The sequence below is a fragment of the Alexandromys fortis genome, unplaced genomic scaffold, assembly GCF_014885135.2.
Source record: "Alexandromys fortis isolate MF-2015 unplaced genomic scaffold, M_Fortis_MF-2015_v1.1 scaffold_82, whole genome shotgun sequence".
Taxonomy (NCBI): Eukaryota; Metazoa; Chordata; class Mammalia; order Rodentia; family Cricetidae; genus Alexandromys; species Alexandromys fortis.
This window is the reverse complement of record NW_026067963.1, coordinates 7,421,955-7,436,400: the sequence shown is the minus strand read 5'-3', so window position 1 is coordinate 7,436,400 and position 14,446 is coordinate 7,421,955. Positions and strand designations below refer to the sequence as shown.

The following is a 14,446-nucleotide window of genomic DNA, read 5'->3' as shown; positions in this document are numbered from 1 at the left end:
TTAAAAACCAGCTCCTAGGACCAACCATCTGACTGCAGGGAAGGCTGGCTCTCAGATAGTCCCTCTCAGCCTGTAAGCATCTAGGTTGTGGTGTTTGGCCTAGGGGAGGGGTCTCTGATTCGCACTGCAAGGCACTAAGCAGAATCACTGCCAGCAGGACCCTTGCTTACCTCCCAGGCTAAGCTGATCTCAAAAACAAAAAACCCAAAAACAACTCTGTAGAAGTGTGCAAGCTGTTTTGTGAACCCCGTTGAGACAAAGAGGTCAAATCTCTCAAAAGGGGTTGCTACCTCCTAACGGAACCAGCGGGGCCTCCGCTTCAACAAGTCAGGATCCTTTCCTTCGGCTTTGGGACACTTCAGTCAACTCCCCTCAGCCCCACACTTTGAACTGGCTGACTTACTCTCAGGCAGAGATCCTCCCATTGTCTGTGCAGAAGCTCAATCTGCTCCTTTAGAACCGTCACGTCCTCCGCCAGGATGTGCCGGCTCAAGTCCGCCTTCATAGTTTGAAGCTCTTTCAAGTTGTGCGTCCAGTTAGCCAGAGGCTTCTCGACTTCCTGCATTTAAACACAAGAAGAAATGGGGGGAAAGCGCCTGCAGTGGCAGCCGCCGCTCTTTCCAAACCTGTAGGCTAATCCTTTGATTAGGCTCTGGGGGAGGGGAGCCGGGGAAGGGGAGGGACCTTCGGAATGAGAAACAGCCGCAACCGCGGTCCTGCCAGGCAGCCTACAGTCACCTTTCTCTCAGGGGACACAGCCTTAGCTCTCTTCCAGCCTCTTCCTTCAGGTGGCGGGAGTTTAGGAAAGTCATTCTGTTGGAAAGTCATCCAAGGCCCTTTACTGAGGGTGTCGTGTAAGAAGGGTAAGGTGGACACATGGTTCTGGATTGAGATCCAGAGGCTATGTTAAGAGGTAGGTCACAGCAAGTGTGATTCCTCACTTTCCGAATGCATGGGTGCGTGCACCACTAACACGGGGGCCATCATACAACACCTACTCTGTTTGGAAGGAGTAATTTTCGATATTCTGAACAACAGAAGGAAAAGTTGCTTGCTGATAAATGACAGAGATTAGTTAGCAGATAGTTTCCTATTTCATTCATTCATATGCAGCTCAAACCTAGGGCCTCACACTAGCTAGCCACGAACTACCCTGTCAGCTCCAACTAGTTTATGAAATGAAGTAGTTTTCAGATCTAACAAATCAAAGCAATTAATCAAGAAAATCCTTTTCACTACCGAGGAAGTGAAAGGAAACAGCCCAAACACCCCCGAGTCTATCAGATTTTAACTGTATTTAGGGTTACTTATCCGTGGTGCCTTTTCCAGGCCTCTCGGTCCCTGCCCTTCAGTTGACATCAGAAGGAAGATACTGCGTCACTTAGGCCAGAAATCAGTCTAAAGAGCGGCCACAGTAAGGAGGTGCTAATTCTGATGGATGGCTGTTCGGTGCTCCATGCACTACATGGCATGACTTCACCACTTTCTAACATCCTGTGCTTCATAAACTGGCCCATATATTTCTTTCTACTTTTTTTTTTTTTTATAACTCAATCCCTAGTCACTGAAGAAAAAATTAAGAAACCATTCCAGGGGCTGGAGAGATGGCTCAGAGGTTAAGGACACTGACTGTTCTTCCAGGGGTCCTGAGTTCAATTCCCAGCAACCACATGGTGGCTCACAACCATCTAAAATGAGATCTGGTGCCCTCTTCTGGCCTGCAGGCATACATGGCGGCAGAACACTGTATTGTATATGTAATAAATAAAATCTTTATTTAAAAAAAAAAAAAGAAACCATTCCAAAGGATTCAGAAAAAAAAAAATCTCTTAAATACCAAATCTGCGGACAAAAAAAGAGACATAGAGGTTCCTGTCCTGGTGTTCAGTCAGAGTCAGGAGCATGGTTCGGTGGGTAAAAGCTCTTATTCTGGACGTCTGGTGACCCAAGTTCAGACCCCTGGACCCATGTGAAAGTCAGACACAGTGGCACATGTCTGTAATCCCAGCACTCCTACAGATGGCGAGATGGGGGTACAGAGACAGGGGAATCCCCCAGAAGCTCGCTGGCTAGCTAGCCTGGAGTACTTAGCAAAAGAACAAACACGGTGGAGGCTGCAGACTTGACGCCCAAGGCTGTTGTCTGACCTCCATACAACACGCACACACACATTCACAAATCAATTAGCCCAGATCTTATGTCACAGAGAAGAAACAGATAGAGGACACGGAGGAGAATTGCCCCAGGAGCCTGTGATGTACAGTTCGCTTCGCAAAAGCCTTTCTCGTCTTTTAAACAATGGCTGTATGATCTAACATCGATTCTCACACCTTAAGAGACCAGAATGACGGCTTTTCCAGCTGATCAGAAAACTCAGCTTTATCACAGAGAGAGAGGCGGGCAAACACTTTAAGCACCCAGAAGGCCGCTGTGTGATTATCGTGGTCACTGGCTCAGACATCAATACCTTAATCAGCTCCTTTTCTCTGTGGAGGTCCTCGTGAAGTTCGGGGAGAGGATTTCTGCTTTGTGCTTTCAGGGCTTGCAGCCTGCTCTGCAGCTCCTTGATTTTCTTTTCACACTGGTCCCAGGTCTATTTGAAAACAGCATTGAAACCGGTAAGTCCTTGGCTCTCCAGACTGAACTACAGAACAGACCCACTCGCTCATTTAATGCACACAGTCCATCTTTTAGGTGGGTTTGGAGAAGCCACCCAGAATTGGTTCCTGTCTTGTGCAGACTGACTGAAGGGAGATGTGGGACATAATCACTGGAACGGACTGGTTTGGAAGTATCTCCCTTCACCTTTCTGATCTATTATATCACTTTTGGATATGTCCACGTCAAAGAAGCTACTGTAAGGATTGAGTTTAACACATCTTCAGTGTGCATCCCAATAGCAGAGCCAGGCAAAGCACACTGGCATTCCCCCTTGTTTATCTCTTCTGGGTCACCTCCTTGGCCTCTTTTGATGCCTGGCTTTGACCAACCTTTCACCTTGCAGCCCCCCTCTCTGGCTGCTGCCTTCTGCTTGAAAGGATTTGGGGTTTGCAAAGAGTTTTCAAGTTGTATCTGCTCCGCTAGTTCACACATGTCATGTACCCCACAGAACAAAACTCACACCGCCTGTTCACAGTACAGGCGCTCCAACCAGCTCACAGACATTTACTACCGACTTAGAAAGACTGCTCTGTTATCCGGTTTCAGTGCACACAACAGATTAGAGGGATGCCAGGAATAAGCACAGACACAAAACAAAACTAGCTTAATATTTTGACAAGAGAAATAAAAACTGCATTTGAAATCCAAGAGCATTGTGGTGTTTGGGTCATTAAGTTTAACACAGTTCAGTCCTTTAGAACACTTGGTATTTTGGCAAAACAAAACCAAAACCAAACCAGCCAACCAAACAGACCAAAACCAAGATTTTCCTACTAAAGACTCAAAACTTTTCTGTTCTTAAACTCATAGTGATCGATTACCCAAGAAACTCCCGTCTGTGGAAGAGTGCGCGTTCATTCTCTGGTGATGGCAGAGAAACACAGAACAACTGTGCTTCTTCTCATGGGTCCTGCCCAGGCTGGAGCCTAAGTGAGTGTTAGTTTCATGTATTGAACATCCAGTGAACGTGAATGTTTCATGTCTCATCAAACTGTTCTTACATGTATTTATTTACTTATTTATTTAGTGTGTGAGGTGGGTGTGCCACAGTACACGATGGGGGACGCAGGGCATTTTGCAGGAGTTGGTTCTCTTTCCACCATGTGGTTTTCAGGGGTTGAACTCAGGTTATAGGCTTGGCACCAAGTACCTTTACCCACGGAGCCATCCCACTGGCCCAAAGTAAATACCTTCTCCATAGCATCTCAAGTGTTTACATTTGCAATGCTTGGTTTTTCCCATACAGCTATTATTTTATTAATAGTAGTACCTGGCATGACTAATACATTGGTAGGATATTCATAGGAAAATTCAGAATACCAGGTTTTATTTTATTTTTTTTGGTTTTTCTAGACAGAGTTTCTCAGTGTAGCCTTGGCTGTCCTGGAACTCGCTCTGTAGACCAGGCTAACATGGACTCACAGAGATCCGCCTGCCTCTGTCTCTGAGTGCTGGGGTTAAAGGGCTGTACCACCACTTGGCAGAATACCAGAGTTTTAAAAACCATTCTTGTCGCAAGGCCAACAAGAACCATATGTAGTGCATTACGGTGTCACACTGACCTCTGCTGTGGTCTGGAGCTGGCTGATCATCTCTCCTAGGCTGAGCTCGGTGTCCTTCCAGGTGTCCTGAAGCTTGTTGACTTGTCTGTCAATGAACTCTTTAGTTTCCAGGCTGGGTGTGTTCCGTAATTTCTCCCCGGCCTCCAGGGCCAACTCATAGGTGGTTCGCCGCCTCTGAACATGGATCTCTTTGTTCTAAAAAAGAAAAGAGGGTTTGCCTTAAGTCTCTGGGGTGATGAGAATATGACGGTGGATTTCCCTCAGAGCTTCTCTGAAATATTAAAGATGTAGAACTCTCAGCTTCTTCTCCAGCACCATATCTGCCTGTGTGCTGCCATGTCCTGCCATGATGACAATGAACTGAACCAACGAAACTGTAAGCCAGTCCCAGTGAATCGCTTTCCTTTACAAGGGTTGCTGTGGTCCTGGCGTCTCTTCACAGCAATAGAAGCCCTCACTCAGACACTCCCATACTGAGCGTCTATTACCTTCAGCTCGTGGATGAGGCGTCTGGTTTGGTAGAGGCTGTGACGGTCCTGCTCCTTCACGGCAGACAGGAGGTGGCCGGTGTCAGCGAGGAAACGGAGTAAGTCCTCCACTGAGGTGGTGAAGAACTGCCACTGTGCCACCTGCCTGTCGATGTCACGCTTCCTCTGCTGGACACCCCGGGCAGCGCTCTGCCATCCATCTGAGAGCTTTGAGACTTCGGAGACAAATTCTGGCCTAGGAGAAACAGATGGTGAGAGAGTCCCAACACGGACAGGTAGGAAAGGAAACCAGCGAGGATGGACACAAGTCTGCATGCACAACTCGCGTGAGACCACAGCGTCATGAAACCTGAACCCTCTCTTAAGCACAGTGAGGGTGTGATGTCACAGGTGGACCTAGCCTGATGTTTGGTCAGCACCCGGGGAAGCATTCCCTTTAACACCCAGAGCTATCTTCACATACACGATGCCAGATCTTCCTGGAAATCTAGGAACTGGACCAATGGAAAATGAATAAAAGAGCGGGTGTTGGGTCATGCGCCAGAGTGCTTTACATAACCAAACACCCAAAAGTGAGCCGCACCATGGTCACCCAACTAGCTCTTCTCAGGTGAACAAAACCTCTCACGTGAGACGTGAGGTCATTCTCTATCTTGGGAAAGTCCCGCTTGTCATAATGAGCAATCAAAATAGCTTAGTGCGCTGGACAGGGCCTGCGTGTATCCCTCGAGGACTGTGAAAGAAGATTTGGAGGCCAGGGAAATGATAACCTATCAGGGTACTCAGAGATTCAAACAGCTGGGCCACTTCTGCATTCTGGCCATGTCAATTCACTCCATGAGCAATGGTTCAGCCTGCTCGGCAGGCTGGCCTCAGGGCTCTGCCTAGCCTGCCTGCTGCTGCCCACTGACTCCATCTGGGATGCCTGGGGAGACAGCTCTCCTCTTATGGCTATGACACAGCTTCGTGCTTGGGATAGTGAATGGCATCTCACAACTCACTGTCTAATAACAAAACCTTGTGGGTGAGACGGGAGAGAGAAGGGTAACACAGACACATCATTCAAAACTTAGTTAATATGCTCGGGGAGCGGCCCTTCCCAGAAGCCTCTGCGCTGCCAACCTCATCCACTTCCAACAGGACAAGGCACCATTAGAATTTATGTGACCATGAGGCACAACCCTGTCCTGATGCGTAGGAAGAAGGCCGGTCCCATGGTGAGACTACAGGGCACGGATGTAGTCAAGAGTTACGTGTTGACCGTTAGAAGGATTAGACAAAAACCTACGGTGCCTCTTGTGGAGAGCCAGAAGAGAGGTGACCCAAGGCTCCACACATGAGCAAAGACAAGGATGCAAAGACTTTACATAACTACCCCGAGAGATGAGAACTCATCACAGCATTGTATCAATTGATTAAAACACCACACTGCACCCCTAATCACGTGCAAAGGCTCCTGGGTCAGAACACCTGTCCCGCCAAGAGCGTTAGTTCTAGAATCCCACACAGCTTACCTGGTCTCGGTTTCTGCTGTGTCCAGGAGCTGTAAGGACTGGGCCACATAAGCATCAGCAACTGTCTGGTTGATAGAAACTTCAGCTTCCAACATCTGTTTACAGACCAAAACAGAAAATATCAGTTGACAGAATTCATTGTTAGGAATCTGGAACTTAATGCTTCCTAGGAAAGCTCTCGGAGGACCTGTGGAGTGAATACTTTTCAAGTTACTGGATGTTAACTGCAAAACAGTTCAACCATCATTTTAATATTATTTAGGCATTTATTATTATTATTATTATTATTATTATTATTATTATTATTATTATTTTGCTTTTTTGAGATAGGGTTTCTCTGCTTTTTTTTTTTTTGTTGTTGTTGTTGTTTTTGTTTTTTGCTTCTTGAGGCAGGGTTTCTCTATAGCTTTAGATCCTGTCCTGGAACTAGCTCTTGTAGACCAAGGCTGGCCTCGAACTCATTGAGATCCTCCTGCCTCTGCCTTCTGAGTGCTGGGATTAAAGGCATGCTACACCACCTCCCAGCATATATTAATATGATTTATGCACATAATACTGAAAAAAATCAGACCTGGTAATAGTAGCTATGCCTAAATGCCTATGATCATTGGAGGACAATTAAAAAATTTTTTTAGAGACAGGAACTTCTTTGTTTCATTTGAGTCTCTTTGCCCCGCCTTCTACCGCAGGGTGAGCAGCTGAGGGACAGCAGAGCACAGGTTTACCTCGTAGGTTTTCTGTTGCTCCCGGAGAGCTGGAAGGCTGTGGGCAACGTTCACGGCAAGTGCTTCTTTCATCTTCTCCAGAAGCTGGGCCCATTTCTCACAGTAATGAAGGAAGTTTTCATTCAACCCGTTTCCCTGAAGTTTGCTATAAAGATTTGAAAACACATAAAACCGAGCCTTATAATGACGTCAATTCTACCTTCCCTGCAGCCATGGTAGGGAGGGGCGTTCTGACCTGCAGTGGTCCAGCACCGTGGCTGTTGCCCGGATCCACTGCCGGTTCACGTTTTGTAATGTTTGTATTGCTATGTCACTGAGGGGGAGCCGGAGGCTCTCTTCATTCAAACGTTCAATGTCAGGTGCCTGGGCTGTCAGCACCAGTACGTGGTTCTGTGGGGGGAAAAAAGTACAGATAAAATGTCTACATCATGAGATGGCCTCCTTACCGTAAAGATGAGAGAAAACAGGGCCGGAATAGGTAATACAACTTACATATAGTCAAACAGTTAGAGCTAGAACTGGGTCCAAACTTAAATTTCTCAGTGGTGTTCCTATCTGTGGTCAACAGCCTGTATATATGGCATGGTGGCTACTCTGACCTGTCAACTTTTTAAAATAATATTTACTCCTTTTTTTTTAGATTTATTTATTATGTATACAGTGTTTTGTCTGTCTGTATGGTTGCTGGCCAGAAGAAGGCACCAGATCTCATTACAGATGGCTGTGAGCCACCATGTGGTTGCTGGGAATTGAACTCAGGACCTCTGGAAGAGCAGTCAGTGCTTTTAACCTCTGAGCCATCTCTCCAGCCCCTGACCTGTCAACTTTGACAAGGTTCAGAATCACCTAGGAGACACATCCCCAGGAAATGTCTGTCAAGGTGACTTCGGGGAGATTTAACTGAGGAGGAAGACAGCTCTTGGAAGATAGCATCCTATGGGGTGGGAGGCATGTCTGAGCAAAAAGAGAAAAAGAAGCAACCAGCCGAGTGCCCCCACTCATCTTTCTGTACTTCCTGACTATGGGCGCGGTGTGTCAGGCCGCCTCACCTGAGCGCACCCTCCCTATCCTCCCTACCATGATGGACTGTGGGCCCTAAAACCATGAGACAGAATAACCCTCCTTCTTTGTGAAACCTCTGCTATTATTGGGTGTGTGCATGCGTGCCATCAGAGGGTTCCTCTGTGGAACTCCTCCAACCTGTATGTGGGTTCCACCTGCAGAGCCGCCTTGCTGGTCTCCAAACCCTTCACAAGTTGCCTTTGCCAGGAATTCTGTCACAGCCGTGAGAAAAGTAACACACAGGAGCACCACCTAAGCAGCCCAAGAAGTAGGGAGGGACACTAAATTCTGTCCTTAAGCAAGACTGAAAATGAGGGGTTTTGTTTTAAAGAACAATTCTGGACCTCCAAGCCATATATAACCTGCCAATACCGTGACCTTCAGTAGGCTGCATAGTGCCTACACATCTTATGAAAATCTGATCCTTAATATGTTCCTGGCTGAGTGTGGTGCTTAAACCAGACTTCAAGGAAACATTCAACCCGTGTTTTCCTAGAGTGTGAAGTCAAAGAAAGAAGATTCATCGAAACACTAATTTTAAGAAGCTATTCCAGGAACAGCCTCTAGGTCAACAATATGTCTACAGTATGTTCGGTAAACACTTTCCACAGGATCTGCGCTCTCTCTCGAGCTCCGCTGTCACAGTCTAGGTCAGGAACAAACAACATCTTCGGGTTTTAGCTTTGTGGCCCGTCTTGTCTGGAAAGCAACCACTCAATCCCGTCCTCATAGCGCAGAACCCTCATGGGCAATGCGTATGTGGAAGAATGACTGGGCTTAAATACAATTTTGTTTACAAAATTAAAAGGTGTCCTGGGTTTGGACAACATGCCGTCACTGCTAATTCCTCACTAAGGTTATAAATACTGATCTTTGGGCATCTGCAGGGTCCAGGATGCCTTAGTTCTTTTGTTTACCTTACGTTAATTATATAAAATCACTAAGGTGATTAAAAAGAAAAAAAATGCCCGATTTCAATTGACTATTTTATATTTGATCTTCAAACCATCCCAAAAAAATCCAATTAATCACAACAGAGCCTTCCTTGAATATGTGGGTTCCATGAAGCTGGTTCATAATGATCTCAAGGTAAAAACACCTATAGACAGTACATACATATTAATAATACCGCTATACTAATAATTGATTAGTGAAACAGAGCGGGGATGAAAGGGAAGTGAAGGACTGAGCTCATGAATTAATCAGGACGCAGATGAAAGGGAAGTGAACGGCTGAGCTTGTGAGCTAGGGTGCGAGCAGATTCTTGCAGTAGTAATTAGCTTATTGGTTTTTTTTTTTTTAACCCAATGGAAAAGCTAAGCCCCTAAGAAAGACACATATTGTCAATACCAGGAACGATCCAGGAACTTCTTCTGTCTCTTCATGGTAAAGCTTATTCAAGTTTTCTTCCTCGTGCATAAGAAGATCTTTTAAATAATCCAGCCGGTCTCCAAAATCCTTTAATTGTGCCAGAACAATCTGTAAAGAGACATTTTCATTAGAATAATTTCAAGAGTATGTATGACAGAATGAAGCAGAGCATTCCTGGCTGCTAAGAGTTCAAGTTATTTTCCCCTCCAAATTTCACAGAGGTCTGCAAAGGCCCTGGGACTTCATTCTGTGGCTTTGGTCTTCCTAGCCCAGTTCCACACAGGGAAGGGAGTGTTCTGGTCCCTTTGTACTACTACTTAAGTTTTCTCCTTCCTGATGATACTGAGACAATAGTAGAGATTTGTGGCTGTCTATGCAGTTTGCACTCTACAACGTGGGAAAATAATGGGGATTCCAGCAGCCACGCCCATGTCTCAATTACTCTACTTGGAAAATCCAGATAACAGCCCAGCAATGGTGGTGCACGCCTTTAATCCCAGCACTAGGGAGACAGAGGCAGGTAGATCTTTATGAGTTTGAGGTCAGCTTGGTTTACAGAGCTAGTTCCAGGATAGCCAGGGCTACACAAAGAACTCTGTCTCCAAAAGCAAAGCAAAGCAAACCAAAACACAACCCCCCTCCCCAAAGAAATGCAGATATTGAGACTGAACAGGGTATGGAGCAGACTCCTTGTAAAATTAACATCGTCGGCAAAGAAGAAATGGCCGTTTCAGAGCCAGCCCTTGCCCATGCGATTAGGCAAGACTGTGTTTGGGAGGCCTTCACCCTCCAGCTTCCCTAAGGTGCTGTGCAAACAGCACAATCGCTTCACAGGATTCAGCAGTGTGGGGAGGGCCGCATGAGAATGCGCATAAGCACCACTCAAACGGAAGAAGAGCAAGGCGAACCTCAAACTCATTGGATTTCGCCAGCAGCATCTTCTCCAGATAGGCAGCTGTCTGGAGGGAGTGCAGCTGTCCAGAATGGAGCCCAAGGGTGCTGGGGTCTGTGGGCTGTGGGAGCTGGTCCAGGAAGGTGGAGTTTGCGAGGAAGGCCTCTCTCGTCTCCAGTACATCGTGCTGCAGCTCCTGGGGAAGGAGAAAGGACGACAAAATGCTGATTCCCCCCCCCCCAATCCACGGTCCCCAGCCCCTGCCACTGTGCTTCTATAAGTTTGGTGTGGCTGCTACTGTCTATTTTAAATAGCAGAAAAACTTAAGCTTTTCTGAAGGTGATGTATCTTCCTGGCGCCGCTCTGAAATTGGGCAGTTTAGAGACGAACCTCTCATTCCCACCAGAGTGGCTCCAGGTCCCAGCCGCTGAAGACGATCCAACACAACCTGTGTGCTTTGTGTTTCTAATTATCCAACACTTAAGGGATGGACTGTCAAATCAGCTCAAGAATCACTATAGGCTGTCCCTTGCTGGTGACGATATATCCCAATATAAATGGATGCATGTAGCATCTGCAGCGTCTAAGAAGGCAGACGGCAGGCTACTCTAAATCTGTTGCTCATTTTTGATTTGACCTAGGTCACATGATACGAAATACATCTTGCTAACTAAGTTACATACTGTGGCACATTCACCTTCGGGGTTCCTCCTCACAGTCCGGGAAAGACAGCACAGCTGAAACTGCTCTGCTCTTACAGCCTAAAACCATGGCCCCCCCAAAAAGCCATCCACACACGGCACCAAGTCCAGGTTTGGTATTTCTGATATATGTGAGGGTATGTATGGGCATGAGTGAGTGTTTGAGCTGTCCACCTTGTTTATTATATTTTGAGTCACAGTCTCTTCGCCAGCCAAGGCTTGGCTAGGCTGACTGGCCAGTGAGCCCTGCTGCGTCCACCTCTATAGCACGGGGATTTCAATAGCCAGACTTAGCTTCGGACATAGGATTGAATTCAGGTCCTCATTCTTGTGGCGAGTATTTAATCCACTGAGCCATATCCCCAACTCCCTCCTCCTCCTTCTCCTCCTCACCACCAGCACCAGCACCACCACCAAGACTTTCTTGTTTCAAATTATGTGTGTTGTGCTGGCTAGTGTTTTGTCAATTTGACACAAGCTAGACTCATTTGGGAAGCAGGAACCTCAACTGAGAAAAGTGCCCTCACTACACTGGCCTGTGGGAAAGCTTGTAGGACATTTCTTAATTAATGACCGATATGAGTTGGCCCAGTTCACCACGGGTGGTGCCACCCGGTGGTTATACATGACAGGTTGAGCAAGTCATGAAGAGGAAGCCAGTAAGCACCGTGTCTCCATGCCTCTGCTTCAGTATTTGCTCTGCCCTGAGTTCCTTTGATGATGGGCTGTCATACGTAACTATAAGCTGAAATAAACCCCTTTGTTCCCAAGTTGCTTTTGGTCATGGTGTTTTATCACAGCAATAGAAACCTTAGTTAAGACATGTAGAAACGTTCATGTGTGTGTGTGCACACCTCTGTAGACCTTAGTTAAGATATGTACAAACGTTCATGTGTGTGTGTGTGCACACCTCAGTAGACCTTAGTTAAGATATGTACAAACGTTCATGTGTGTGCATGCACACCTATGTAGAGGTACTCATGGGAGCCAGAAGAAGGTGTTTGATCCCACAGAACTGGTGTTACTGGTGACTGAGTTACCCAACCATGGATGCTGAGAGACAAACAGGTCCTCTGGAGAAGCAGTACTCGTTCATAACTGCTGGGCCATCTCTCTAGCCCCACCCACCCACCCACCCACCCAGGATTAATTTTGAGTCAAGAGATTCTTTCATGATCACAACCAGGCGAGGTACTGTGGCTTCTATTTTGGACTTTGTACGTGGCTTTTGTTTAGGGGCTTAACTGCTAGAATAGAAGTGTAAACTTGGAAAGGGGTGGTGGCAGGACCCCCTCGACCCATCTGCCGTCTCGTTCTTCCAACCTCACGTTGCATCTCACTTGTGTCCGACACAGCCAGCTCAGGACACCTGTCTGACCACTTTTCTGTCCCTGTGGTCGGTCTCATCCCAAGGTCAGGGCCACACCTTATGAGACCTGTCTTGTTGGCTGATGTGGCTCTGTACCCACCTTTATGTCCTGCAGGGCCGGGGGCAGGATGTCTGCCAGGTTGTTTCCTGACATATTGATGTTGGCAAGCTGCTGGAACTTGGCCTCCTGCTGCTGTAGCCGGGCTGCGGCTTCTGTGTGAGCACCGTGAGAAGCCTTCCAGAGCTGCAGCTGACTTCGGGCCTCCTGCAACTGGTCCGCGAGGTCCTGGTTCACCCGGGTCCACCTGCCAGAGTAAAGTTAACAATGCAACCCTCTTTCTATCTTCCCTATTAGCAGAATTATATACACACACACTCTACCAACAAGTTAAAAGGAGAGATAGTCCTGTTTTTATTTATTTATTTTTTTTGAGACAGTCTCTCTATATTGCCTTGGCTGTCCTGGAACTCACTATTGTAGACTAGGCTGGCCTCGAACTCAGAGATCCATCTGCCTCTGCCTTCTGAGTGCTGGGATTAAAGGCATGGGCCACCATGCCTGGCTTTTAAAAAGGTCTTTCTTACTTACACTGTTCTTGTGTCAAACAAATTTACTGTGCAACTATAGAAATAATATTCCTTATTTTCAACTTAAAATAAAGGAAAAAATTTATTTTATTTACACACTTTTTATCTTGCTTGTTTTCATTTACTTTTTAAAAAAAATTTCCATGTTATTAATAAAAAAAAAAGTAATAGGAAAGGCTAGCCAGGTGTAGGCTCATGATTGTAATCTCATCACTTAGCTTGATTCAGGAAGATCATTACAAGTTTTAAGCCAGCTGGGAATATACAGTGAGTTTTAGGTCAGCTAACAACTGAATGGGATTCTGCCGGGAGGGAGAAGATAGATGGGGAGGAGAAAAACCAGTTTCAAATGGTTGGACAGAACATTCTGCGGATCATCTGTTGCACTTGTGTGAATGGGGCCGGCGATGCAGCTCAGTGGTAGAGCATTGGTGCAGCACAGGCCAAGCCCTGGATTCAATTCCCAGCAACTCAAACAGCAGAAAACACCTCCATGGAATTTGCTGTCCTGTGTTCAATACTTTATTGAAAGCCGGTGTGCATGGAGGAAGGATTGGAAGCAGCCTAGCTTCTCCACATTGCCTCAGGGAAACTAAGTCACTTTCTAAGGGATGTTTTTACCATGCCCATCCCACCTTACCCTACAGACTGACTCCCCACTCCCCAGTGTTCCTGATGCTGATTTGGGGGTTCCTGAGACCAAACCTTGCATTTAGAGTATGCACTCTGGAAGCGGCTGCATTAGGGCGTGTCTAGCTCAGTTTTCCAAATGCTGTATGAGGCACGCTACAGCTCTCATGACGCTGAACCTTACACGATGAACTACACCCTCTAAAGCAGAGCCACAGATGACACCAGCCATCTTGGAGGAGTGAGAAGCCTTTAGAAGGCCTAAGGGTCAAGACAGCTGGTTGATCCTTCTGTGCGTACCTTGAGTGAGCATCTTGGCATTTCTCTTTCATTATTCCAGCAATGGGGGGGCAGGAATTCTCGAGTCTGCCAATAACTTCCCGCAGCTTCTCCCAGTTCCCTTCCCTGCTCTCAGCTTCATCCTGAAGGGCCTGAGGACACAGAATGGTCAAGTTCAGACGCTGTGGCCGTCCCTCTGGAAGGTAGTGGCTTCCTGACACAAACAGGTAGACCTTACAGGATGGTGACACACGACCAAGAATGGGAAGGACTGGCAAGGCCTTCCTTCCTCAAGGTTGAACTCAGAGTACTGAGTTATTAAACACACGGCACTTGTCCATACATGCAATTTCACAAACCGTGAAAGTAAACAGACACAAAAAAAAAATTCAACATATAATTCCTGTGGCCCACAGACCCAATTTTAAATAAAATTCTAAGATATGCCTTTGGTACCTCTCACCACCTTTTGCTTCTCTGCAAACAGCACTAAAGCACCTGCATTCATTACTATGCTCGCTTCCACCTTCAACTTTCTTTTCTTTTATTTATTTATTAAAGATTTCTGTCTCTTCCCCACCGCCGCCTCCCCTTTCCCTCCTCC

General features: G+C 46.6%; 1 protein-coding gene across 8 annotated transcripts in view; it reads right to left on the bottom strand.

Annotated features, from left to right (window-relative positions):
- Syne2 (spectrin repeat containing nuclear envelope protein 2) overlaps positions 1–14,446 on the bottom strand; it is a 292,157-nt gene that overhangs the window by 47,139 nt on the left and 230,572 nt on the right. For all 8 annotated transcript variants that reach the window (XM_050153713.1, XM_050153714.1, XM_050153716.1 and 5 more), the window contains 11 exons: positions 13,864–13,994; positions 12,446–12,650; positions 10,292–10,471; positions 9,363–9,491; positions 7,186–7,340; positions 6,951–7,095; positions 6,226–6,320; positions 4,712–4,946; positions 4,224–4,418; positions 2,468–2,593; positions 404–559 (listed from right to left, as the gene is read on the bottom strand). In XM_050153713.1, the coding sequence (XP_050009670.1) occupies positions 404–559; positions 2,468–2,593; positions 4,224–4,418; positions 4,712–4,946; positions 6,226–6,320; positions 6,951–7,095; positions 7,186–7,340; positions 9,363–9,491; positions 10,292–10,471; positions 12,446–12,650; positions 13,864–13,994 (1,752 nt within the window). The remainder of the gene's footprint in view (positions 1–403; positions 560–2,467; positions 2,594–4,223; positions 4,419–4,711; positions 4,947–6,225; positions 6,321–6,950; positions 7,096–7,185; positions 7,341–9,362; positions 9,492–10,291; positions 10,472–12,445; positions 12,651–13,863; positions 13,995–14,446) is intronic.